This window comes from Desmodus rotundus, chromosome 9 (genome assembly GCF_022682495.2).
Source record: "Desmodus rotundus isolate HL8 chromosome 9, HLdesRot8A.1, whole genome shotgun sequence".
NCBI lineage: Eukaryota > Metazoa > Chordata > Mammalia > Chiroptera > Phyllostomidae > Desmodus > Desmodus rotundus.
This window is the reverse complement of record NC_071395.1, coordinates 75,603,394-75,630,568: the sequence shown is the minus strand read 5'-3', so window position 1 is coordinate 75,630,568 and position 27,175 is coordinate 75,603,394. Positions and strand designations below refer to the sequence as shown.

Here is a 27,175-nt window from a genome sequence, read left to right as displayed (position 1 = left end):
TTTACTCAACAGCCTGTTGATAGATGTTGGGGTAATTCCACATTTTTATGATTACAATGTTGTCATAAATTTACTAGTACTTATATCTTTTTATTTTTCACTGTTGCTTGAATTCCTATAAAGTAAGTTCAAAAAGTGGAATTGTTTGAAAAAGTATGAACATTTTAATTTTTTTAGATCCTCTAAATTGTTCTCTAATAAGTTTGCCCCAATAAAAAATTTCCCCAAAATGTATAAGTACACATTTTTCACACTCTTTCTGATAATCTTTTCCTATTGCTTGTCTTTAAAGGAAATTATTTTTCCTAGACTTTTGAAAGGAGGATGTGGTTAAAAATAGTTTTCCTAACTTCACAACTTACGAGCTCCCTACTTTCTTGTTTTGATGCAGTGTTCAAAATGTGGTAATATTTTCTAACCTCCAATTTTATCTCTACAGTGTCTTTCCTTTTCTCCTTTTATCTGAGTTACTCAATTTGGATTCTATTTTCAGTAATGTTTCCTCTTCCAAATTTACACTTCTTCTGTATCAAAATACCTTCTTGCCATCCCCCCTGCTCACCTCTCCACAAGTCAAACTCTTCCCCATTGTAACCTATTATGGGCCCTCCTGGAGGTCCCCAAGTCAAAAATGGAGGATCATCCTTGATTTGACCCTATCTTGTGTCCCTAGTATCCAGGCCACCCTTGAAGCTTCATGATGTCACCTCCAAGTGTAGCTAGATCATTCTTTTCCTACCTTTCCTGCTCTCGTCCTAGTTCAGGCCACCTTCTCCATCTGCTAGGCAACTGCCCTTTCTGCTTCTGTTCCTGTCCTGTCTTCAACCTGCTCTCATGGCAACCAGAAGGACCCATTCAACCTAAACTGAACCATCCCACCCTACCTGCTTAAAACATTTTAATGACTTTTCACTGTAGTTAAAATAAAAAACAGAATGACTAACTGGCCTAATCCGACCCTACATAGCCCCCAACCTCAACCTGTGTGTCTCACAGCCTCACTCATAAAACACCAGCACTGACTTTCATTCAGTCCTCGAAGACACACTTTCATACCTTTGCAGATGCTCTTCCTTCTTTTTGGAAAGCTCTTTGCCCACCTCTCTGAGCGGCTGACACCCCCTCAGCTGTCTTATGTCAGCTTAAATGTCTCTCAGAAAGACTATCTCTGACCAACTAATCTAAGAAGTTGCCTGCTGCTTCTCTACCCCCACCCCATTACTCTCCATTCCAGATTGGTATTCTCTTGTGACACTTAACAGTTTGTGATTAGTTTTTCAATGTCTGTTTGCTTTTAGAAGCTCTCTCCTGTCCTTCCTGGCATACAAGCTCCAGGAGGGGAAGAAATCATGTCCATCTTGTTCATGGTGGTATCCCCAGCACCTAGCCCAATGCCTGCCCTCAAAAAATAAGGCATGAATAAAACAAGAAATGAGGGGAGGAAGGTAAACCTCCAGGCACAAGTAGAACTGAGGTTGTTTTATTTGTTGGGAGTCTTGGCTACTCCCAGAAAGGATGGGGGTTGTAAAGACAGACTGCAAGGACTTCAGCAGCAGGAGATTGGCCCTCTGTACAAATTGACCCCATGGGGTTGCTGGGTAGTGGCACCAATAAAACTGTGACCACCTCATAATTTGACCAGTAGAGGGTTTGTCACTGTTAGATCTGAATAGTGGAGGAAATTGAGGCATAGAAGAATTCAGTGAATTAATGGATCTTGTAGTGGGACCAGGATAGAACAGAAGTCATTTATACTCTCCTCTAGCATTGTGTCTGTGGCATGACTGCCCCAAACGAAGACTCCAAACTAAGATGTTTTTATACCTACCAACTATGAGACTGGATGCACTCTGTTCAAAATCTGTTTGAAGGTAGTGAGCTCCCCATCAAAGAGGAAATACAAAGACAACACAAGATGTTATCTGGACAGGGATGCTAAAAAAATCTAATTCCTCTAATAAAGGGGTTGTGGAAAAGGGTAAATAGACTTGTTTGAATCTGAAATTCTTTTAACATTGAATCAGTGGCCATAGGAGTTTGGTCAGCTCCTTGGATGGGAGGAGCGATCTGTGGTTTGGGAGATCCTAGCCCATCCTATCCACCTAAAATAGGGAGAAGAAAGGAGAAAGAAATTGAGGCAGGTAACACAGTGAGGGTGGGGAGAGAAGGAGAATCTGGCATTTCCCAAGACCCTTGCTCATTGGAGCAATTACCCACAATTATATGAAAAAACTATCTTGGGATTACTTCCCTGAGGTCTCCCCAAAACTGATACACAGGCAGTCCTGACACAGCCACTTCTTACTGAACATGAGGCTCAGGCATCAGCTGTCAGGTCACCCAGCCTCATTGGGACACCCACAGCCTTAGGTTCTGCCTCCTTTATTAAGGAGACCAGAGATCCAGGTATGAGTTCCTCTGCTTTTACCTTTACCCTATTCCAGTCCTGAGTCCCACAGCATTACTTAAGATCTTTTCTGTTAGTGTTTTCCTGATGTGCACTGAATTTCTGTTTTGGTTGTGTCTGTTTGTCAGTTTTTAATGGGAAAGGAGCAGGTAAATTTGTAATAAACTGAACTTTATCTCATAGAAAAAAAGATCTTTTCTGTTCTGACTGCGAATTTTCATTGAATGCAGGAGCGAAGTGGAGGCAGCGGAACCAGTGAACTCAGAAACCAGCACAGAACAGTGGGTAAGGTCCAGATGTCTTGGGCTCATTCTCTTTCTCTTTCCTCCTTCTCTTACCTTCTGTCTTCTCCATTTTCTGTCTCACACAAACATACAAACTTTGGGAGAATTTTCATATACTCTAACCCCTTAGTATTTATAGGTAATTAACAAACCCTCTGATCGTTTTAGTGCTGTGCAGTTCATTCTCAAACCTGCAAGAAAGGCTTGGTGGGTGAGATGAGGAAGTTGTGGGGCTAGGAGGTGACAGGTTGGGCATTAAAGTCCAGCTGTCCAATGCCAGTTTGGAGCCCTTCTCCATACTGCCCCCACACTCTGTCCCCTCTCCACCTAGTCATGCTTGCAGTGGGGTTTGTGCCTCAAAGGCCATCAGACCACACAGTTGTTCAGAACCCACCAACTCCTACAGGCTCAGAGCAGTACTACTGAACATACAGGAGCCCAACCACCAGCTGATTGCTGAAGAAGACTAGGTTTTCCGAACGGAGCTACTGAGACATCTCAAGGAAGGGGACCTGAACATCTTTTAAAAATGAGTTTTGCAGTCATCCTGATGCACACTAAAGTGAGGGGGACATTTGCCTTCAGGTCAAGAAAGCAGGTGGATGCTCCTGAGTGTCCTGTGGCTTTTTCCCTACCTACCTCTGGCCAACAGGAGGAGTCCCAGAGGGCCCTGAATCCAGGCACCAGGCTGGGTAGGGAAGGGGCTCAGACAGTGCTGAGCATTTCATATGCATTTCCTTGTTTCTCCTCGCTGTAACGTCCCACAGGGCATCAAATAAGGGTAAACTGCAAGTTTTCTATTTGTGGTGTGTGTGTAAGAGTAAACTGGATTTCTAATTTAACAATTATTATAAACATCTTTCCATATATATAAGTGAAAAAATGTTAGCATCATCATTTTATGGTAGCTTCAATGTATTCTGTTGACTTAATAGATTTCATAATTTTTTAAAAGATTTATTGAAATATATAATTCAATGCCATAAAATTCACTTATTTAAAGTATGCTATTTAATGGTTTTAATATATTCACAGATAACCTAATGATTTCACAAATATCACCACAATCTAATTTTAGAACATTCTCATCACTGTTAAAGAAACCCCACACTCATTCCCAGTTATACCCCACTACTCCCTCCCCACAGCTCCTGGGAACATCTGTTCTCTATGGATTTGCCTATTCTGTAATGTTTTAAACAAAATCTCTAATATTGGATGTTTATGTTGTTTTTACTCTTTTGTCATTATTAACAAGGCTCTGATAAACATCTAACATATATTGTATTTTTACATTTTATCTGATTACATGCTTAAGATAAATTTTGAGAACTAGAATTTGTCTAAGCAAAAGCATATCCTTTTTTGTTTGTTTTCAAAGTCACAAAATGACATTGCTGAATATACATTTTTCTTCCTTTTGATTTGTGTAGAAAAATACTCAGGAATATGGAGACAATATTTTTCAAGAATAACAGTGTGTGTGTGCATATGTGTATAAAAATTGGTTGGGTAGCATACTTTTATGACTTTCAAGAAATATAAAATTAAATTTACAAAAAAACTGGAAGACCAAACTTTATAAGCAGTTTTGTATTTGCTTCAATATCTAATACTATCACAACAATTTCTAGCATAAAAGCAAGAAGTTTCTAGATCTCAAGTATCTTCAATAATTGTCAGCATATTTTATGTTTATTATCCTTGTTTCTTGGAGTGATATTTTTCTCAATATTTGTGATTTAGCTTCAAAAATTTCATTTTGCTATTTCCTTATGGTATTGAGCTCATTTTTAAAAACTCCTTTATCTTTATCTTGATGTGGCAGTAATGAGTGCTCTGAAATTAAACATGTTTCACGGGTTAGATTGGCAGGGCTGAATGAACCTGTCCACTTCCCATTGATATGGGGAGTGCAAGTTGAAACTGTCTTCCTGGAGGACATCCTGGCCTGTATAAAAATGAAAAGTGGTACATCCCCTTGAATATACCTAGAAATATATTTAAAAATGTATGTGCAAAGATATTCACTGATTTGCTGTCTGTACAGGAGAAACAGGAAAAAATCTAAATATCCATCATCAGAATATTGATTAAAATTTTATATAATAAAATCATAAAATGCAATAGTATGCAATGGTATATTTTCACAATGGAATTATATGCAGCAGAGAGAAAGAAGGAGCTTGTACCCTTTGCAACGGCATGGATGGAACTGGAGAGCATTATGCTAAGTACCATGGTTTTTTGATCCACTCACTTACTGATGGGCACTTAGGTTGCTTCCAGCACTTGGCTATTATAAATTGTGTTGCTATGAACATTGGGGTGCATAGGGTCTTTTGGATTGGTGTTTCAGGGTTCTTAGGATATAATCCCAGCAGTGGAATTGCTGGGTCAAAAGGCAGTTCCATTTTTAGTTTTCCAAGAAAATTCAATACTGTTTTCCACAGTGGCTGTACCAGTCTGCATTCCCACCAAGAGTGCACTAGGGTTCCCTTTTCTCCACATCCTCTCCAACACTTGTTTGTTGATTTATTTGTGATGGCCATTCTGACCAGTGTGAAGTGGTATGTCATTGTGAGGTTTTTTTTTTTTATTGTTGTTCAATTACATTTGTCTGCATTTTCTCCCCACCACTAACCCCCACCCCAGCCAAACCTACCTCCCTCCCTTGCTTCCATGCTCCCAACTTGGTTTTCTCTATGTGTTCTTTATAGTAGTTCCTGAAAACCCTTCTCCCCACTGTTCCCTCCCCCCTCCCCTCTGGCTGTTGTGAGATTGTTCTTTTTTTAAAATATATTTACTGATTATGCTATTACAGTTGTCCCATTTCCTCCCCTTCACTCAACTCCATCCTGTCCACCCCCTCCCTCCCACATTCCCCTCCTATAGTTCATGTCCATGGGACATACTTATAAGTTCTTTGGCTTCTACATTTCCTACACTATTCTTACCCTCCCCCTGTCTATTTTCCACCTATCATTTATGCTATTTATTCTCTGTACCTTTCCCCTCTCTCTCCCCCTCCCAATCCCCTATTGATAACCCTCCATGTGATCTCCATCTCTGTGGTTCTGTTCCTCTTCTAGTTGTTTGCTTAGCTTGCTTTTGTTTTTGTTTTAGGTGTGGTTGTTAATAACTGTGACTTTGCTGTCATTTTTACTGTTCCTATTTTTTATCTTCTTTTTCTTAGATAAGTTCCTTTAACATTTCATATAATAATGGCTTGGTGATGATGAACTCCTTGAACTTGACCTTAACTGAGAAGCACTTTATCTGCCCTTCCATCCTAAATGATAGCTTTGCTGGATACAGTAACCTTGGCTGTAGGCCCTTGCCTTTCATGACTTGGAATACTTCTTGCCAGTCCCTTCTTGCCTGTAAGGTCTCTTTGGAGAAATCAGCTGACAGTCTTATGGGAAGTCCTTTGTAGGTAACTGGGTCCTTTTCTCTTGCTGCCTCTAAGATTCTCTCCTTCTGCTTAATCTTGGCTAATGTAATTATGATGTTCCTTGGTGTGTTCCTCCTTGGGTCCAGCTTCTTTGGGAATCTCTGAGCTTCCTGGACTTCCTGGAAGTCTATTTCCTTTGCCAGACTGGGGAAGTTCTCCTTCATTATTTGTTCAAATAAGTTTTCAATTTTTTGTTCTTCCTCTTCTCCTTCTGGCACCCCTATAATTCGGATGTTGGAACATTTAAAGATGTCCTGGAAGTTCCTAAGCCTCTCCTCATTTTTCTGAATTCTTGTTTCTTCATTCTTTTCTGGTTGGATGTTTCTTTCTTCCTTCTGGTCCACACCATTGATTTGAGTCCCAGTTTCCTTCGCATCACTATTGGTTCCCTGTACATTTTCCTTTGTTTCTCTTAGCATAGGCTTCATTTTTTCATCTGGTTTTCGAACAGATTCAACCAATTCTGTGAGCATCTTGATAACCAGTGTTTTGAACTGTGCATCCGATAGGTTGGCTATCTCTTCCTCGCTTAGTTGAATTATTTCTAGAGCTTTGAAGTGTCCTGTCATTTGGGCCATTTTTTTTTTTTTTCTGTCTTGGCACATCTGTTACTTTCAGGGGCGGAGCCTTAGGTGTTCACTGGGGCAGGTTAGCGCTGGTTGCTGCGCTGTGATGCTGTACGTGGTGGAGGGGCCGAGAGGGAGTAATGGCGCGCGCTTCACTCTCCTCTGGATTTCAATCTTTCACTCTGATACCCACAATCAAACTGGGCCCCTCTGGTGCTGGCTCCTGAGTGGGTGGGCTTGTGCACACTCCAGGCCCCTGTGGGTCTCTCCAATGATCTCTCCTGTGAGGCTGGGAGTCTCTCCTGCTGCCGCCCCAACCCCCACCGGCACTTTCAATCAGAGGTCTGAGGCTTTATTTGCCCGAGCTAGAGCCCTGGATTACTCGGCCTGCTTTGCTCCCCACCATTCGTCCAGGTTTATCTGTGCTCGAGTGTGGGGCACGGGATGCTACCTGCCACTCTGCCTGCCCCATCTCTGCCACTCTGAGTCCGGCCCTCTTGGTTTATCTGTGCGCGAGTGTGGGGCCACAGGGTCTGCTAGTGTTCAGACTGCCTGCCCTGTTTGTCCCACACTCCGCCAGTCTTGGTCCCGCCACGGCAACTCGAGTCCTCTCCTCACTGGCTGCCCGTCTCCGCCCCTCCTACCAGTGTGGATGAATGTTTATTTTTTATTTACTTGCTGTCGGTCTTCCTTGCCGTTCGATTTTCCGTCAGTTCTGGTTGTGCGAGGAGGCTCAGTGTGTCTACCTACGCCGCCATCTTGGTTCTCTTCTAGATTGTTCTTAATTTCATTGTCTCTGGTTATATTTTGTTTGCTTTTTTCTTTTGTTGATTAGGTTCCAGTCAAAGGCGAGATCATATGGTATTTATTTATATAAATACCATATTTATATATGGTATTTATATAAATACCATATATAACCATCTGATGGCTACTGATGCTGAGCATCTTTTCATATGTCTCTGGGCCCTTTGTATGTCCTCCTTGGAGAAGTGTGTGTTCAAGTCTTTTGCTCATTTTTTAATTGGGTTGTTTGTCTTCCTGGAGTGGAGTTGTGTGAGTTCTTTATATATTTTAGAGATCAAACCCTTGTCCGAGGTATCATTGGCAAATACGTTTTCCCAAATAGTTGGTTCTCTTTTAATTTTAATGCTGTTGTCTTTAGCCATACAGAAACTTTTTATTTTGATGAGGTCCCATTTGTTTATTCTTTCCTTTATGTCCCTTGCTTTAGGGGACATATCAGTGAAGATGTTACTGTGTGGAATGTCTGAGATTTTCCTGCCTATGTCTTCCTCTAGGATTTTTATGGTGTCACAACTTATATTTAAGTCTTTTATCCATCTTGAGTTTATTTTTGTGCATGGCGTAAGTTGGTGATAGAGTTTCATTTTTTTGCACGTAGCTGTCAGAACTCCCAACACCATCTGTTGAAGAGGCTGTTTTTGCTCCATTTTATGCTCCTGCCTCCTTTGTCAAATATTAATTGACCATAAAGACTTGAATTTATTTCTGGGCTCTCTGTTCTGTTCCATTGGTCTATGTGCCTGTTTTTATGCCAGTACCAGGCTGTTTTGATTACAGTGGCCTTGTAATAGAGTTTGATATCAAGTATTGTGATGCCTCCTGCTTTGTTCTTCTTTCTCAAAATTGCTGCAGCTATTCGGGGTTGTTTATGGTTCCATATGAATTTCTGAAATGTTTGTTCTATATCTGTGAAATATGTCATGGGTACTTTAATAAGTATTTCATTGAATCTATAAATCACTTTGGGTACTATGGCCATTTTGATGATGTTAATTCTTCTAATCCATGATCATGGTACATGCTTCCATTTGTTTATGTCTTCCCTGATTTCTTTCTTCAGTTTTGTGTAGTTTTCTGAGTACAGGTCTTTTACCTCCTTGGTTAGGTTTATTCCTAGGTACTTTATTTTTCTTGTTGCTATATCAAAAGGGATTTTTTTTACTGACTTCTGTTTCTGATATTTAATTGTTGGTGTACAAAAATGCCTTTCTGAATATTGACTTTGTATTCCACTGTTTTGTCAACTTCACTTATTAGGTTGAGTAGATTTTGGTGGAGTCTATAGGATTTTCTATGTACACTATTGTGTCATCTGCAAACAATGACAGTCTTGCTTCCTCCTTTCCAATTTGGATGCCTTTTATTTCTTTTTCTTGTCTGATTGCTGCAGCTAGGATTTCCAATGCTATGTTGAGTAGGAGTGGATAATATGGATGAAACTGGAGAGCCTTATGCTAAGTGAAATAAGTCAGGTGATGAGGGACAAATACTATATGATCTGACCTTTAACTGGAATCTAACCAACAAAGAAAAAAGCAAGCAAAATATAACCAGAGACATTAAAATTAAGAACAATCTGAGAGTAACCAGAGTGGAGTTGGGAGGGGATAATGGAGGGAAGGGTTTTCAGGAACAACTATAAAGGACACATGGACAAAACCAAGGTTGTGGGTGGAAGCTTGGGGGGGAGTAAGGGGGGTAAATGCAGACAACTGTAATTAGACAACAATAAAATAATTTTAAAAATAAATAAATATCTTAAGTAAATTATAGATTAATTCAGGAAAATATGTGCCTTTACAATATGTTACCTCTCTATGTAGAAATTAGTAAGTCTATCCATTTATTATTAAATGTAGAAATGGAGAATTGAAATGTCGTGCCCAATTCTTGTTATCTTCATGTTTTAAATTATTTCATTGATAATGTTTCACATAGTATTTTCACCTAGTGATTATTTACACACATACATATTTATAATAATAGGCAATATTTATTGAGTGCCCATCACATACCAACTCTTTGTGTTAAGCACTTTATTACTTAATATTAACCTTGCTACTCATTTTCTCACATAAAAAAGTCTTTTTTCACTTAGCATAATGCTCTCCAGTTCCATCCATGCTGTTGCAAAGGGTATAAGCCAGACGGTGAGGGACAAATACCATATGATCTCACCTTTAACTGGAACATAATCAACAGAAGAAAAAAGCAAGCAAAATATAACCAGAGACATTGAAGTTAAGAACAATCTAACAATGGTCAGGGGGGAGTGGGGAGGGGACAGTGAGGAGAGGGGATTAGAGGAACTACTGTAAAGGACACATGGACAAAATCAAGGGGGAGGGTGGAGGTGGGGGAAGGAGGTGGGTTCAGCTGGGATGGGGTGGAAGGATGGGGAGAAAAGGCATAGAACTCTAATTGAATAACAATAAAAATTTTTTTAAAAGTGTTTTTTCTCTCTCTCTTTTTTTAAATTGTTCTTCAAATACAGTTGTCTCCATTTCCCCCCCCTCCCCAACTCCCCCCAACCCCAGCCATCCCCACCTCCTACCCTCAATCCTACCCCTCTTCGGTTTTGTCCATGTGTCCTTTATACATGTTCCTTGACAACCCTTCTTCTTTTCCCCCCATTATGCCCTCCCATCTCCCCTGTGGTTACTGTCAGGTTGTTCTTAATTTCACTGTCTCCGGTTACATTTTGATGCTTGTTTGTTTTGTTGATTAGGTTCCACATATAGGTGAGATCATATGGTATTTATCTTTCACTGTTTGGCTTATTTCACTTAGCATAATGCTCTCCAGATCCATCCATGCTAGAAAAAAAGCACATTTTAAAGAGCTCAGGTAACTTGCCTGAGGTTTCACAGCAAGTGGCAGAGCTCAGACATGAATCCCAGCATCCGATAGTACAATCTTACCCTTTGCATTGGATGGCCAATTGGGAACACCATTACTTTTGGTCTATTCACTGAGTAAATGGCCACTTTATGGAGGTCATTTTTTATTTCAGCAGATTATCTTAGGTTTCCCAGATAGATCATCCTATCAGCAAATAATAATAATTTTCCTTCTCCTTTCCAATATTTTTACTTCCTCCTCTTTGTTGAACCAACAATAGCCATTTCTTATAATGCTTACACCTGTTTAAAATATCATTTAAAATCTATTCAATATCATACTCTAGTAATCACTATGCAGTTCAGGATATTGGAAGATGGTGGGTTTGAAATAAAACATAGACATTATGCCTGTGATATTGAGTACACCAGATTAGAGTTGCTGGAATGACTGAGTTGCAAAAAGATGTTCCATGTTGTGATTTTGTGCCAGTTTTTATTTTGTTGCTAATCTAAAAATATAAAACAGTCTAAATTGTGTTAATACTAAGAACATGGTTGATTTTGTTTATATGAATGCCCTGATTTGATTGAGGACATATAGTAAATGTCTGTTGGTGCTGATATTGCAGAAAGGTGGGAAATGCATGGAGGCAACCAGAGCCGGGTCTCAGACTTCATACTCCTGGGGCTCTCCGAGAGTCCTGAAGACCAGAGGGTCCTGTTCTGGATGTTCCTGCCCATGTACCTGGTCACAGTGGTGGGAAATTCACTCATCATCCTGGCCATAGGCACTGACTCACGCCTGCACACTCCCATGTACTTCTTCCTGGCCAATCTCTCCTTCACCGACCTCTTCTTTGTCACCAACACAGTCCCCAACACACTGGTGAACCTTCAGTCCCAGAACAAAGCCATCTCCTACACAGGATGTCTGACACAGCTCTACTTCCTGGTCTCCTTGGTGGCCCTGGACAACCTCATCCTGGCCACAATGGCATATGACCGCTATGTGGCCATCTGCCGCCCCCTTCACTACACCACAGTCATGAGCCCTGGGCTCTGTATTTTGTTCCTTATCTTATGTTGGGTGCTCTCTGTCCTCTATGGCCTCATCCACACCCTCCTCATGACCAGGGTGACCTTCTGTGGGTCTCGGAAGATCCACTACATTTTCTGTGAGATGTACGTCCTGCTGAGGATCGCATGTTCCAACACCCAAGTCAATCACATGGTATTGATTGCCACAGGCTCCCTCATATTCCTCACTCCCTTAGGGGTCATGATCATGTCCTATGTCCGAATTGTCAGTGCCATCTTCCAAATACCATCAGCCTCTAGCAAGTACAAAGCCTTCTCCACCTGTGCCTCCCATCTGGCTGTGGTCACCCTCTTCTATGGGACACTTGGCATGGTATATCTGCAGCCCCTCCACACCTACTCTGTGAAGGACTCAGTGGCTACAGTGATGTATGCTGTGGTCACCCCCATGATGAATCCCTTCATCTACAGCCTGAGGAACAAGGACATGCATGGGGCTCTGGGAAGACTTCTCCTAGGGAAAGCCTTCCAGAGGTTCACATGAGGGTAATTTGGGGTATTGAAGTGGAAACTGGGAATTCCCCCCAGCAGGTGGAAAGCATTATCCTGTGGGGAATACAGAAGTAAATAGGACATAGCTTCTGCTCAGAATGAGCTCATTTATCTGTGGTGAAGAAAAGACACATGTAACTAAATATCCCCAGGCCTCACCAGCTTTGACAATAAATAAGCTCATGCTAATACTAATACTAGAAGTTTGCAGTATCAAATCATTAACTTACTTGACCACAGGACCACAGTGCCATCATCCCAGCTTTTTGAAATATACCCAGTTACAGCCTGGGTGGGGTCTCGTGTTCTCTAACACACATCCACTCATGTTCCCAAGCCCTGGCCTTCTGTAAGGAGCCTGCTACCTGTAAGCCATTTGGAGAAGACACCTTACATGACCCTCACTACAAGTGCTTTGAGTGAGGGCCAGTTCCTGGTGCTTTGGTCTGACCCACAGACTCTCTGGATGTAGCCCCTCCAATTCAGGCAAAACTTGTAGGAAAGTTCTCTCCTTTGCTCTGGGGTGACTTTTGTCTCTTGGGCCTTAAACTAGGCTGACTGTGCCTTTTTCCTGCTTTCCTTTACCCTGTGGGAAGACGTTACCCCTGCACAGCTCTTCCCACCCTTTATTACTGTGGCTCCTCACTCCATTGCCCCTGCAAGCAATCCATCCTTCCCTCAGAACAAAACTCTCATGCAGAGCAACATGCATTCCTGAACTGGAGTGGTGATGTAGGTAGTAGATGGGGAGGAGGTAAATGGGAGACCGATCTTACTTAGAGTCAGTCAGCCTGCCTTGTCAAAGGCACTGGCTAGAAAGGGAATAGTAACTGATGAGAAGAGGAATCACTGGGTGGAGGAAGCTGGAGAGAGAACAATTCTTTACAGATGAATCAGGGGAGCCAGCACGGACCTAGACTTAGACAGACAGAGTTGAACTGATCTGAGGTTCACTTTATTCCATTAAAAATGACAGAGTGCCTTTTAGGGCCCTTGACTTGGGTTACACACATGGATCAGGAGTTCACAATGGATGAGGAAGAAGACTATTTTAATGCCATGTCTGAAGAGTTACGGTCTTGGTAGGAGGGTTGAGTGGCACATAGTAGGTAAGCATAGCCTGCCTTGTCAGTGATGGAAGGAGGATTTGGGGATGGCTTCCTTAAGGTGGTGACAGCTAAGCTAAGAACAAAGAATGCTTCTGAGTCACCCAGGAAAAGTGGGAAGGGCAAAGTAAGGTCACTCCCGGAGGGGAGGAGGCAAGGTGCAGAGGGGCGTATTCACATTGGCAGCAGACAACACTACCCATTCCTACGGTGTTTGTAGAAGCCACCTCACCATTCCAAGCATCCTTTCTCCTCTGTAAATCAAGAACAATGGCATTGTGCACCTCGGAGGGTAGCTGTGAGGATTAGATGGGATAATGTGTGAAAGCCCTTAGCAGAGGCCCTGGCCCTTAGTGCAGTTGTTATAAGCGGACATAGCTGGACAAAGGTAGTGAGGCAGGGAATAGCCCGATGTATGCGAGGACTGTCCCAGCTGAGTGCAGCTGAGGAACAAGCCCAGCAAGCCAGGAAGCTAAAAAGCATGTGGTGGGGAGCTGGCTTCAAGGGCCACCAATGCTTTTTTGAAGAGCTAGGCGTGTATTCTGTAGACAATGAGATACAATGAATGTTTATGGTTTGTAGTTTCTACTGTGTTTGTTGAACCAACAATAGGCATATATTGTAGAAATATTACAGTAAAAATAAACCAAAAAAATTGCCTTTAAATTTTAAACTTTGTATTAAATTGTATTTACATGTTAAACTTTGATCTCTGCTAAATATCTATTTTTTCAGAATGAATTCAAACTGTTTTGAAACTTGTTTTTCTACTTAATATCTATGTTAGTAAATATTCAGCTATGTTATCACTTAATGTCTATGCAGTATTTCAGTGTGCAATTCAATAAATAATTAGAATTTCTTTAATACACTGCCCATTATTCAGTATTGGGTTGCTTACAGTTTTCCCCATTGTTTGCTATAAGGAACTGTTCCACTTGTGGGAAATGTAGTCTAGCTCCCACTTGGAAAAGCCAGTGGGTGTGAGGTTCGGCAGGCAGGACCCACGCCCATGGACAGGTTCTCCCATGGGGAATCAGGCCTGCATTGTACCTAGGCTGCTATGAGACTTGCTTTTGCTAAAACTCCCTCACCCTGAATTGAGGCAGCAAAAGTTTACTAAGTATCTTTAACTTCCTAAAGTCTGTGCTAAACCTCCCAAGTATGGAGTGCAACCACTTTCCCCCTTGATCTGTAACATCCTTCTCTTTGAAGTAATTACCAGCCTTCTGTCCTTTGTTGTCTGTAAAAGGTAATCATCTACTGTGAACCTGTGCATAGTAAGTGATGACCATCCTCTATGAAATGTGCCCAGAAAAGCAATAAGAGCCTGTCCAAGCAGGGGTTGGTGCTCTCTTGGGCTCTCTCTAGCCCTCTTGCCCTCTCTCACTTAGAGAGTGGCCATGCCGTCCCTTTTTCTCCAAAGGATTTCTGTAGCCCTTGTGAATTTGTCTATTGCCTCCACAACACAGGATCCTGCTGGCCGGGATCAGCATCAGTTTGCAACTCATCTTTGTTCCCTTACCCGATTGTTTCCTCGGGCGAAATTGGTGAAGTGGACTTGCTGGGCCAAAAGATTGGATGTTAAATTTCAGAAATGAGAGAAAGCATCAGAAACTTTTAAGTATTGGGCTGATCCAAAAGTTCATTTGTTTTTTTTCCATAAGATGTCTCTAGTAGAATTTAGTTGTCTTTATCTTCATTTGAGAAAGTTTTGTTAGATTATATTGTGACAGTTGTCATATAACTGTGAATTTCAAAAAGACTTATCAAGATTGTTAAATTTTTGAGTGGCCATTTTAATATTGAAGATGGAAAAAAATATGCACATTTTGGCATATTATGCTTTATTATTTTAAGAAAGGTAAAAACACAACTGAAATACAAAACACGTATGTGCAGTGTATGGAAAAGGTGCTGTGACTGACCGAACGTGTCAACAGTGGTTTGCTAAGTTTCATACTGGAGATTTCTCACTAGTACAGATAGCCGGTTGAAAATGATAGTGATCAAACCAAGACAGTGAGAATAATCAATGTTATATCACTGGGGAGATTGCTGACATACTTAAAACACTCAAATCAATAAAGTTATTGGTGAAAATGAAAAAATGTGTCTTTCATTTTCAGGAAAAAACTAAACGGACTTTTTGGCCAACCCAATAAAATAGTCAAAAGCAACAATGTGCTTCTTTCGCAACATTGCGCTAGTTAGCATTGTACAGGAAAAGGGGGCTACTCTTTCTCTCTTCTAGATAACCATGGAAATAGCCACCTGGAAGTTAATTCGAAGTTCAAACACACACTCAGAAGTGTCAGCAGTCTTTTTGTCAGCTGGCTCCAAGCTCTTAACACGCTAACTGCTCGGGCTCTTTCTCTCACCCTCTGGCTGCTATAATGTAATTTACAACATCCAGATTTTTTTTCTTGTCAGTAGCATAAAGGATCTTGTTAAACTAACTAAAGTCAGGTGCCCACAAAGAACCATCACTGTGGACAGGCCAGTCAGATGTGCTGTTTCTAACTCTACTCTGGACCCCTGAACCATGCTCCCTGGAACCACCTGGATGCCAAGTGGAAACTGGCAGCTGTTAGAAAGGGGAAAATCGAAGTGGTGTTCACCACAGAACATTATCAAAAAGTATGTAGACTTCTGGTTTCCACTTTGACATATAAAGAGCTTGGAAGTTGTTACTCTCCTCCTTACAGCAAGAAAAAGGATGAACAATCTAAAAAATAAATGAACCCAACAATTTTTCTTAGTTCCATCAGATAATTGAAGTCATATGGATATGAAATTAACCTTTGCTGTTGCAAACCACTGAGATTTTAGGGGCTTGTTTGTTAGCACAATGTAACCTAGCCTGTCTTGCCTGATACAGATGGAAAAACTCTTTTCCACTCAAAGTGAGACACAAAATCACAAAGCATTGTAAGAAAAGACAGACTTGACCACATAAAAATGCAACACATCTATGTGGCAAAACACACTTCAAGCTGAGACAACCGGCACGCTAGAGTCAGGATTTGCAAGTTGCAGGACAAGAAGCTGACATCCACAAAGATGGTTTCCTACCAAACAATCCAGTGGTGAAGAGGGCGTAAGTGTCAAAAGGCAATGCCACAAGAAGAAATTGGCCAACAAATATGTGAAGAGATTCAAGTGCAGTTTTACCTAGACTTAAAAATTAAAATAAAAATATTGCCATTGCTCAACCTTTAGATTGTAAAAACTAAAGACATTCACTTATAACAAGCCTCGATGGGAGGGACAAGGCTACACAGGCACTATCATAGCCTAGTGGATGTGCGAAGTAGTGCAGACATTTTGGAAAGTAAGAGGACAACATACATATGTGCGCATGTGTATCTCAAAACTTATATTTGCATTTTTTAAATTCCATAAAGTTATTCATAGGAATTAATTCCAGGTGGATAATACAGAAACTTGGAAAAATGTCTTTGTAAAGATATTCATCACAGCACTGTTTGTTGTTGCAAAAACAGTTGGAAACAACTGAAATTATATCAACAGAAGTTTGATTAAGTAAATTATGGTTTATGTGTACAATGCTGCGCTGTGCAACCATTGCAATAAAAAAGGATGACTTTTAGTCTTTATTGTGTAAGAGGTTATATTGCATAATGTCTAGAAAAATAAAAGGCAGATCCCAGAACAGTAATTGGTCTCAGGATGTGAAATATGCATGTCATGTTTGTGTAAAATCTCTGGAAGGATGAACATAAAACTCTTCAGAGGAGTAAACGCTGAATCAAGGTGTTTTTTGCTGCACAGACATTTGGACCCAGATGTCAAAGGACAGTTGTATTTTTACTTTCCACTTGACCAAATAATATAGAATCTGAATGTTTCCACTATCAGGTATAACATTTCTAAATAATTTTTAACTGAAGATATTTACATGTGGGGACACAAAGGGAGGAGTCCCAAATGAAATGCAGCTTCTTCACTTCTTAAGGACCCCCTTTGATCTTGCAGGAGAGGGAGAACATAAGAAACAGTTTCCAAGGAAAAGATCCTAAGAGTTTGGGATGAAGGTTCAGGAGAAAACATGCGGAGGCCAGGGGTAGCAGATGGCTCTTTGGGGGTCATAGATAGGATGCACTGGGACAGTGCTAATTGCTCAGAGCTAGATGGAGTGGTAAAAATGGTGGTGGTCATGCTCCCAAAATATCTTCTGGGTGCAGTCCTAGGACAGACTTAGTCCAGACCATTCTGACCAAAAGTAGTTGAATGTGAAGAACTGTGAAGAGATGCTCTTGTCCTGGGTCCTTATGGAATAGGTCGAAACAAGGTCTACCACAGAAAGGAAGTTTCTAAGGTCACCGAGCAGGGGTGACAGCCCACATGCCTGCTTTTCCTTCACAAGAATTTTGCCCTTTGAGAGAAGCTCAACCTCTAACCCCAAAGAGTCTGGAGAAACAAGGGTATCAGGAAAGAGACATACCTCACCTCTGCTCATTAGACTGTATAGGCTGGCACTGCCTGCAAGGCAGGGAGGCTGATGGCCCAATGGGGTTGTGCAGGATAAACCCTCAGCACACACATCTCCCCTCCCTCTGCCCCACCTGTCAGTCCTACTCTGTCCTCTAACATTGTCTGCTAGCAAGAAGAAGCATAGGAGTAGTTCCCGGGAGACTTTGCATCGTTATACCTTTGGCAACACTTAAACATTTTTTCTTCCTGCTGGGAAGGGTGAGGCCTAACAAGAACATCAAAGGGGCTATCAGCTGTGTGGCCACAGCTAATGGGAACTGAGTCCATGGTATGAATTTTGTTCTCGTCTCCTGTCCCCGTTCATCTTCCATTTGCTCCATAGTCGTCTTTGACCTCATCAACCTTCCTTAGTCATCTTCAGTGGATAATCCCAATTCTCCCATCCTTTTTCATCTCCCACTTTCTCATGTCCTTTCCCCAACTGCTATCCTTCTTTCTCAGCCCTTTTGCTCACTGTGCTGTCCCATCACTCCCTCTACCCTCGCACCTCATCTTCATTGCTCCATTCCCAATCCTACCCTACTGCCTACCCTCATGTCCTTTCCCCCATCCTCATTTCAGCTCTTTCTTACAGTTTCCTGGCTCCAAGAAGATATTGCAGAGAAGCCAAGCTCCAGGTGTAGCCATGGGACAGTTTTAGGAATGATACAGTAGAGGGACATCAGAGCAGAATGGCCAAGAAGGTTGGTAGCCTTCCAGAGGAGCCTGGAGAAAAGACACTATTTGGCAATGGATGATCGAAAGATGGAGAAACTGAAGATGAGTGAATTCTCTATGTGGAAGCTGTACTGATGTGTAATTAAGTAAATTCAGAAAGAGGCATCACTCCCACAGACTACATTTATGGATACTCTCTGAACTAAGAGGTTTGGGGGAGAAATGCAGAACTTTGGGGGAGAAGGTTATAGTGGACATCCTACAGTGAAAATTCTAAGGGCCTGACAGGAGTAATAATGCTTACTCTTTCAAAGGCTTTATCGTGTATGTGAGAATGGTGACTCACTTAATAAGGGAGAAAAATATGGCAGAGGATGGAGATGAAACATGCCTTTTTAGACCTGCAGGTATACCATGTATGTATTAATGTAGCTTTTATGTAATGGGCTAGTTCCCTCTCTAGATCTTACCTGTCCCCTAAACATCTTATGGGATTATTTGTGTTAGTAAAGAGAAGGAGCTGATTTTCCTAGAGGTGAAAGGTGAACCATAGAGTAGAATAATCCTTGGCACTGATTTAAAACAGCTTTCTGCACCCTGATCTGGACGGAATCTCTCATTTCCCATGAGAAAAATATTTCACAGTGATATTCCTGGTTTTTTAAGCTGCGATCAAACAAATAGTCCTTCCTTGTAGGCTACTGCTGCCCAGAACAACCAGGCTTCCAAGGTTTCAAGGCTACCTGGAAAGTGAGCATAGCTGAAAAGAAGATAGCAACTTGCCAGGTATGGGGAGCCTTGCTGAGCAGATCCTAACCTCATTTCCCCTTATCTTACCTGTTCTTTGTAGCATGTGTCATTATATGATGTATCAAATATGATGTGTGTTTATTTCATTTATTTTGTCACCCTTCATTAAAATGTGAGTTGCACAAGTGCAGGGATTGTTCACCGGTGCCCCAGAGGAGTGTTGGGATCATAGAAGCAATTCAATAGATGTTTGTTGTCCAAGTAAATGAATACATTATGTAGTGTTTCTTTGCAAGACAGATACATCACACAAATTTTTCCAGCATCAGAATCTATAAATGAATGGTTTGTAATCCTTTCTCCTGGTTACTGCTCTCATGGAAAATTTTCCTCAACTCAGGAAAAGCAGGAAAGGAGAGGCACTATCAGCCTATCACTACTCAGGTCAGTGACCACTTCCCCACGAGCACCCTCCACAGGGCACCCTGCACATCAGGGTTTCTAAGGCTATAGACAAGTGGGTTCAGCATGGGGTTGATAACTGTGTTGAAAACCCCAACCCCTTTATCCTTGTCTGAAGACTCGTCTGAGCCCAGACGCATATAGTTGAAGATACCAGTTCCATAGAAGAGGCAAACCACAGTGAGGTGTGAGCCACATGTGGAGAAGGCTTTCTTCCTGCCCTTCACTGAGCGGATTCGTAAAACTGCAGCTGCCACGTGGATGTAGGAGGTGATGATGAGAACCAGAGTGGCAACTGCCATTAGAATACACATGACAAAGAGCAGCAGATCATTGAATTGTATGCTGGAGCAGGAGAGCTGGAAGAGCTGTGGGAGGTCACAGTAGAAGTGATTGATGACATTGGGACCACAGAAGTTGAGGGTAGTAAGGGCAGTAGTGTGGGTCAGTGCATTGCTGATGCTACAGGCCCAGGACACAGCCACCAACGTCGACTGCACTGTCTGGCTCATGCGGGTGCTGTAGATGAGGGGCCGGCAGATGGCCAGGAATCGGTCATAGGCCATGGCTGTCAACAGGAAGCAGTCCATCCCAGCCAGAAGGTGGAAGAAGAAGAGTTGGGAGAGGCAGGCATGATAGGAAATTATACGCCTGTGGGACAAGAGACGACCCAACATGGCAGGGACAGTGACAGTGATACACCCAACATCCAGCACTGACAGGTTCCCCAGGAAGAAGTACATGGGGGTGTGGAGTTTGGGCTCCACCAAGATGGCAGCAAGGATGCTCAGATTGCCTCCAACTGACACCAGGTAGGCAAAGAGGAAGAGCACAAAGACAAGAGGCCACAGCTCTGGTGTCTCCACCAAGCCCAGTAGAATGAACTCAGTAACAGCAGTTCCATTTGCCCCAGATTCTGGTTCCATGAGAATCTGTAAGGAAACATCCCAGTGTGGAAGCCTCAGTTGATTCAGTGTATTTATGCAACATTAGGGTTTACAGCACCTGTGTTCAGAGCTTCCCGATATGTTCCCAGCTCTCCAAGTGATGATTTTACCTCACCCCAGCCATACCTCACTCACTGACCTCCCATCAGCTCAAATCTCTCAGCTGAGATGTCCCAAACCACAGTTACTTATCACTCCCATAATCCCCCTGTTGTAAGGGTCAGAATACTTGGGAAAATACATTAATCCCGTGACTGTGGCTATTAGACACTGTAGCCAAGTACATTCCTCCAAGGTGAGGGACATACTCTCAAATACAAATTCAAAATTCCTTGGTCAATAAACTGCCAGTGTCTTGATCTTATATAAGCCTTTACACTGGACTTTGAATAACAGCTTCATCAAATGATGTTTTCTTTTTATAGTATCTGCTACCTGCTTCACAAGTTAAAATTGTATCATGACCTATGGGTGGTTTCCTGCAAGGGGCAGTTCCTTTTCTGCATTGCAAAGTTAATTTTCTGCATAGCCTTGCACTTGTCTTTGACTCAGGCACAGTAGGTAGACTGACCAATAGCTGTAAGGAGAGGTTCTCAAAGAAGAAAGTGCATACATACAGAGCTAGACTGAGCTAAGATTTTCACGGCTTACAATAAACTCCTGGTCAAAATATATTACTGCACATGTATCTTTATTGCCCATGGAATAAGCAGAGCTACATCTTCACTAACAGTAATGATATTTCCCTGCATAGAATACATTGGATTTCGAAGATGGGAGGCAGCTGGAGTCCAGTGAGTCTAACAAAAGGGAACAGCAATGAGAGTCTGTGCTCCATAGATAAAAAGGTGGACCTGGTGATCTCTAAAAGGGCCTTAACATTGCAAGAGCACAGGATTGCTGAGATGGTGGGAGGATGCTCCCCAGGCCTGGTCCTCACTGCAAAGAGATAAATGCCTTGCCAATTGACAAGTCAATGGATAGATAACAGCTCTTTACATATATTATCATATTAAAGGGCAATGAACTACTTTCTGTTTTCTCCTTATGGTCCATTTGCACACAAGCATTAGATGGCCACCAGTGATTTTTACCCCTTTATTCATGCTGTTTTCCCTTCCTGCACAGGCCTCCCTCCAATTACTGCAGGCCAATTGACTCAAATACTGGCTGCTGAATGCCTTCTTGGTGGAAACACTTTCATCTCAAAAAGATCTCTTTCTCTCTCTCTCTACCCTCCCTTCCTCCCTGACTTCTCCCTCCCTCCCTCAGCTACAACTACACATTATTTCAGGGAACTTCTCACTGTCTACCTTCTAACTAAGTCACCACTGTAAAACGCATATCTCCCCTGCTTCTCTGTAAGACTGATTCAGTCTTCCAATAGCAGTACTTAACATAATACTTCACACATACTAGATACTCAATATTTCTCGAACAAGTAAGTGATGGTTTAAGTGTCCACAGGATATCAGAGAAGGAAAGCTCTATCTAGTATGAACTGGAGTAGTCATGAAGACTTAGTGAACATGATGAATTAGAGCTTGACTTTTATGAATCACAATGACTTAGTGGAGGAATAAAGGCAAGCGACTGGTGCTAGGGTGGTGGCAGGACTATAGCTCTCCTGGTTTTGAAGGAACAGGCAAGGCATGTAACAATCCACACACTCGTATGTTTCTTTCCATGTAAAGCGCCCAGAGAATAAGGCCCTTGGCAGGGGTGTATGCTCTAGACAAGTGAGTTATACCCAGGGACAGAAGTGCAGCAAACAGCTGCAGCCAGTCCCTGCATGGACACAGGCACAGCTTGCTTGAAATCATTGGGATTCTGGGATGACCTCTGACCAACCAGAGACATCCAGAGTGTTCAGAGGGTCACCATGATGCCCATCATCAGGAGCCCTTTCACATCACCATTCTTGGGGCTGTGTCATGAGCCCAGGTTCTCCTTACGGAGCTCAGGCAGCTCCCTGCTCTTGAATTGCACCTCAGTCCTCCCTGCTCCCAGGGATGAAAAGGCTCAGCAAGGCCTGTGACTGCAGTAAAGGTTTGAGGCTGCCTAATGAAGTAGGTGTCAAGAACTGGCAGTGAACTAGGCTTAGCCAACACCCTCCCAATCTCTCCAAAGAGTAGCAGAGGGCAGGCTTGCTTCATCTGGGAAGGGGGACAAGGGCACTGGAGCCCAGAGAAGAAGCAGGCCTCTGTGTTATCACCACACGTGTTTCCCCCAAGGCTTCCCTTTTCAGGAGCATGAGGTGCACCCTGTGTGAAGGTGAGTGTGAGCTGATGGCAGCAGGAGGGCAGTGGATGGCCCCTGAGAATACTTACTGTGGCATGGGCAGAGAAGCCAGAGAGTTTTCTTCAGGAAAGAAGATGAGGAGCTCTGCAGACTCAGTTATCTACTCAGAAAGAAAGCAGCCGTATAGAAGAAAATGAGCAAAAACAAATTGGTATCATCTTTAGTCTAGAGCCCCAGTCAGTGGGTGTTGTCCTCTGGGGAGTCTCTGAAATGATCCCTCCCAGGAAAGAAGAGACAGGTGGGAGTCATCCAAGATGTTTTGCAAACAACTCCAGCCCTTGGTGAATATAGCAACAATGTCTTACATCTGCTGGTATTTGGACTTTCTTTAAAAAGGCATTATCTCTCCCACGGGCTTTATGACAGGTAGTTCTGGCAGATGATGTAAGTTTCCCTTAATCACGGGTTGCTAAGACCTGTAGGACTTGTCCTCATCCCCCAAGTCCTCCAGGAAGTCAGAAGGGCAATTGAGACCAGAGACAGGTCCCTAAGGGAGGGCTTTGCTTTGGCAGAGGCCAAACCCCATGCTGGGCCTTCTCATAGAGACAAGGTAGTTTCCAGACTTGTCTTAGGCCTGAGAATGAGGTGGGGTGGGGGAGAGGCCAGGAGAGAGAACAGAGGGAGAAGCCTTCCTCAAGCCCAAGTACCTATGAGTTTTCAGGAACATGGTGCTTCCCCTTCAGGGCCTTGTTAGTGTGGGTAGCCTGGGACTGTTTCTCCTGGGCTCCTTTGATGATGCCTGAAGGGCTGGTAAAGAGCTCTATGGATCTAGAAGGCCTCCTGGGGGTTTTCAAACCATATGATTGTCTAGGCCAGGCCCTTTGAGATGGAGAGGTCGCATGAAGGTCACAGTATCACATACTGAAGATGGGGAAATGTGGAGGATTCTGTTCCTCCTAGTTCTGTACTCACCAGTAATTGCTCATCGCATATCCCCCAAGAGAGAGGGCTCTCTCCTCTCTCACCAGAGAAGCCTGATGCAGTCAGAAATGCACTGTAGACAGACTTGCTTGCCCAATTAGGAGTTATTAGAATTTGGACAAGCTGCAGCACCCTTCTGGGCCGCAGTTTCCTCATCTGTGAAATGAACACATCTTCTACCACAGAACATTTGTTGAAGATTATTAATGAACTAACATTCATTAAGATGCTAATAGAACTTCAACAAGACATCAGCATACCTGCGGGTAACATTTTTATGAGTCCTTGTTACAGACACAGGAATGTGGTAAGAGCCTTGCAGCTCAGAGTTCCTCTCCATCCCCACAACAACTCTGTGAAGTGGATCACAGCAGACAGAGTCAATGTTCAGACTCCCATCTTGCTCAGCCATTCTTCTGATTTCAGCAGTGGCCAGATCTGAAATTTCCCTGTCCGTTTAGGCTAATTGTGAGCTGACAGTGTCACCACTTGCCTGGGATCCTCTGATACCAGGAAAAACGGGTTTTGGGGGGTATCAATAGGTCTGAGCACATATGGAGCTCCGATGGCTGAGGACACCTTGAAAATGGGATACAGGAGCCAATGGATAAACACCCCACTGCCTCTTCTTCAGACAGTGCTGGGAGGCATTCTGTATGCTCTTGCACAATCCAGTCTGGGCCGTCCATAGCAGGCACCTTGGGAAAGACCCTTCAGTGAGGAATACTCCTTCCATCTTGTTCACCCATGTCCATAACCTTGGTCTTGCTCCTTGGGACTGCCTTTCAAACAAATTAATTTCCTCTTGCTCTCTGACATGACTTTCTCTTTAAACTACACATGCATCTTGTCTTGGGCTGTGCTTGGTTGGAGGGAACCCAGTTCTGACACTTGGTACTTGGATAGCCCTAGGAAGCATATTTTCCAGATGAAAATCTGGAACTGGACCATTCACTACTGCTTAGGTAAGTGGGGTTCATCATAACCCCTAGCATAGTTACTGAGACTCACCTGTGGTAGACTGGGATGATGTACAGGCGCAAGGCAAAGCACGAGGTTATGTGTTAACACCAGCACATTAATATTATGTGTACCATGATAATTATAAGAATAGTGGAGTTTCAGGAATAAAGGGTGGCCTTTGTTAACTTACTCTGAAGTCTTGAAGAAATCGAGTGATGGGCCCAGGTCAGCCAACTATCAATTAGGAAGTATGTTGTGAAAGGCAGGATACCTCCATGGCAACATTTAATGAGACAGTAATCTTCTGCTGCCACAAGGTAGACAGTGCTGGAAATAGACCTTGGAGCTAATTGTAAGGGTGGCAGAACTACAAGGGCTCATGAGTGTGTAGGTTTGTTGCACGCTAAATCCAGAGCCCTGATAGGAAAGGACTGAGACCTTGAGTCCTGGATGGGGATGTTTGACAAGTTCAGCATGAGAATTTTTACCCCTCAGGCCCTCCTGAACTTTATTGGCAAAAGCATCCCTATCTCCGTGCGAGGGGAGGTCAACCTCCTTTTGCCTGAAGACCATGCAAAGATCTTACATGAAGCAGATGCCTTACAAGGAGATTCTTGTCCTCCTCCAGAACTTCTCCCAAATCCCCCCAAGTGCTTTCAGAAAAATTTGGGTTAGGTCTAAGTATATTCTGAGAAAGGTAATCTCATCTATAATCCAAGAGGAAATAATTTACTCACTGAAAAGAATTCCCATACCTGTCTGAGGTACACTGAATATTGGTCCTCGAAGATATCTAGGCCCTAACTCCTGAAATCTACTTCATATGGTAAAAAAGAGTTAGCACATTGTTAGGGGTCTTCAGCCAGGGAGCATATCCTAGATTATCCAATAAGCCTAAAAGTAATTCAAGAGTCCTTACAAAGGAGAGGTAGAGATGCTACAGAGGAGAAAAAGGCAAGATGGTGATGGAATCAGAGTGGACTAATGTGGTCACAAGCCAAGGAAAGTCAGCAGGCACTACAAGCTGGAGGAAACAATGAATGGATTCTCCCTGGAGCCTCCAGAAAAAAACTGCCCCAGCTGACACCTCTAAGTTAACCCTATAGGGATCATGTGGACAGACCTCCAGAACCATGAGCGAATACATTTCTGTTGTTTGAAGTCACCCCAAGTTTATGGTAATTTGTGATCAGAGCAATAAGAAGTGAATCCACTGGCTAATATATCCTGGGAGAATCTAGAAGTTCCACCTCTTTAGAGGAGCAAGATGGGAGTGGATCATGAGGAATGAAGGAGCAGGTAGAACGTTAATGTTAAATGGGGAGAGTTCATTGACATGGAGCACTTTGCAGGATTCAGGTTTAATATCCTGGCCAGGATGCCTAGGGGTTCTCCAAATACACTCTTCAGATGTCTCTTTGAAACTGGCTTTTGGTTATAGGTTCTCTCTCTGCAATAACCACAGTGAGACCAACCAAGTTTGTCAGGCCTACCTGTGGGAACATGTCTTCCTCCAAGTCAATGGGTGGGCAGAAGTGTTCCTAGCTGTGGTTCCAGGGCAGGAGCTGGGTTATGGGGTCACTTCAAGGTCTAGAGTTTGGTCAGTGGGCCTACCTCTGGAGGCACAGAAGAGGAATGTGTCTTCTAACAGGTTGCTGGACAAGCAGGAGTGTTCCTGGCCCATGACTAAAGCTGATAGAGCCACATTACAGGGCCCTTTCAATGCCTGCAGTTGTACTGAGGTTGGAGGGCCTGTCTCAGGGACACAGATGAGTGTGTCTGCTGCCCTGTCCTTGGGTGGGCATGTCTGGTAGCTAAGATGGTCTGAACCTGAATCACAGGCTACTTCAGCATACACAGCCAAGGATGGTGGAGCTGTTAATACTGCTGTGGCTGAGGCTACAGGGGATAAGAGCTGTGTCCAGGTGTGCTCAGGACTACTGTCAGCCAGTCTACCACCTAGACACAGGCTTGCTTTCTCAATATCGCCCTCCTGGGGCTTGGGCTGCTCTAGGGTCCCACAATTCCCTATCTCCATCCAAAGCTCCCACAAGGCAGTTTGGTCTCAGTATGGCTGCCAGGAATTGTTGCTAGGGGGAATATGAGTGGAAATCTCCTTTTGTGCCATCTTATTGGCTATTATAATATATATAATATCACATACATTATATACATAGAGAGAGAGCATATATATATTGGTTATGGTTATGGGTGATATTATCAACTGGGGAAAGTTAGAACAAACACAAAAGTAAATGTTAATGTATTAAGTATTTGACGTAAAAAGAAATTTTAAACCCTTGTCCAAGGTATCTCTGGCAAATGTGTTTTCCCATATACTTAGTTCTCTTTTCATTTTAATGCTGTTTTCTTTAGCCATGCAGAAGCTTTGTAATTTCATGAGGTCCCATTTGTTTATTCATTCCTTTCTGTTCCTTGCTTTAGGGGACATATCAGTGAATACAAGGGTTTGATCTCTAAAATATATAAAGAACTCACATGCCTTCACTCCAGGAAGACAAAAATCCCAATTAAAAAATGGGCAAAAGACTTGAACAGACACCTCTCCAGGAGGACATACAGAGGGCCCAAAGACATG

At 42.8% G+C, this 27,175-nt stretch overlaps 2 protein-coding genes across 3 annotated transcripts; one reads left to right on the top strand and one right to left on the bottom strand.

The window, feature by feature from the left end:
* Positions 1-2,328: 2,328 nt before the first annotated feature.
* On the top strand, positions 2,329-12,075 carry LOC128779268 (olfactory receptor 1D2). 2 transcript variants are annotated; one of them, XM_053911532.1, is made up of 3 exons: positions 2,329-2,406; positions 2,638-2,692; positions 10,991-12,075. In XM_053911532.1, the coding sequence occupies exon 3, from the start codon at positions 11,002-11,004 to the stop codon at positions 11,941-11,943; it is 942 nt and encodes a 313-aa protein (XP_053767507.1). In that variant the 5' UTR covers positions 2,329-2,406; positions 2,638-2,692; positions 10,991-11,001; the 3' UTR covers positions 11,944-12,075. The 2 variants fall into 2 exon arrangements, with proteins under 2 accessions (XP_053767507.1, XP_053767506.1); XM_053911531.1 differs by lacking the exon at positions 2,329-2,406 and adding an exon at positions 2,506-2,556.
* A 1,740-nt stretch (positions 12,076-13,815) lies between these two features.
* Positions 13,816-22,965, bottom strand: LOC128779267 (olfactory receptor 3A2). The gene is made up of 2 exons (XM_053911530.1): positions 22,722-22,965; positions 13,816-20,376 (listed from the first exon to the last, which is right to left on the bottom strand). Exon 2 carries the CDS (start codon positions 20,368-20,370, stop codon positions 19,423-19,425), a length of 948 nt encoding a protein of 315 aa, XP_053767505.1. The 5' UTR covers positions 20,371-20,376; positions 22,722-22,965; the 3' UTR covers positions 13,816-19,422.
* Positions 22,966-27,175: the final 4,210 nt, after the last annotated feature.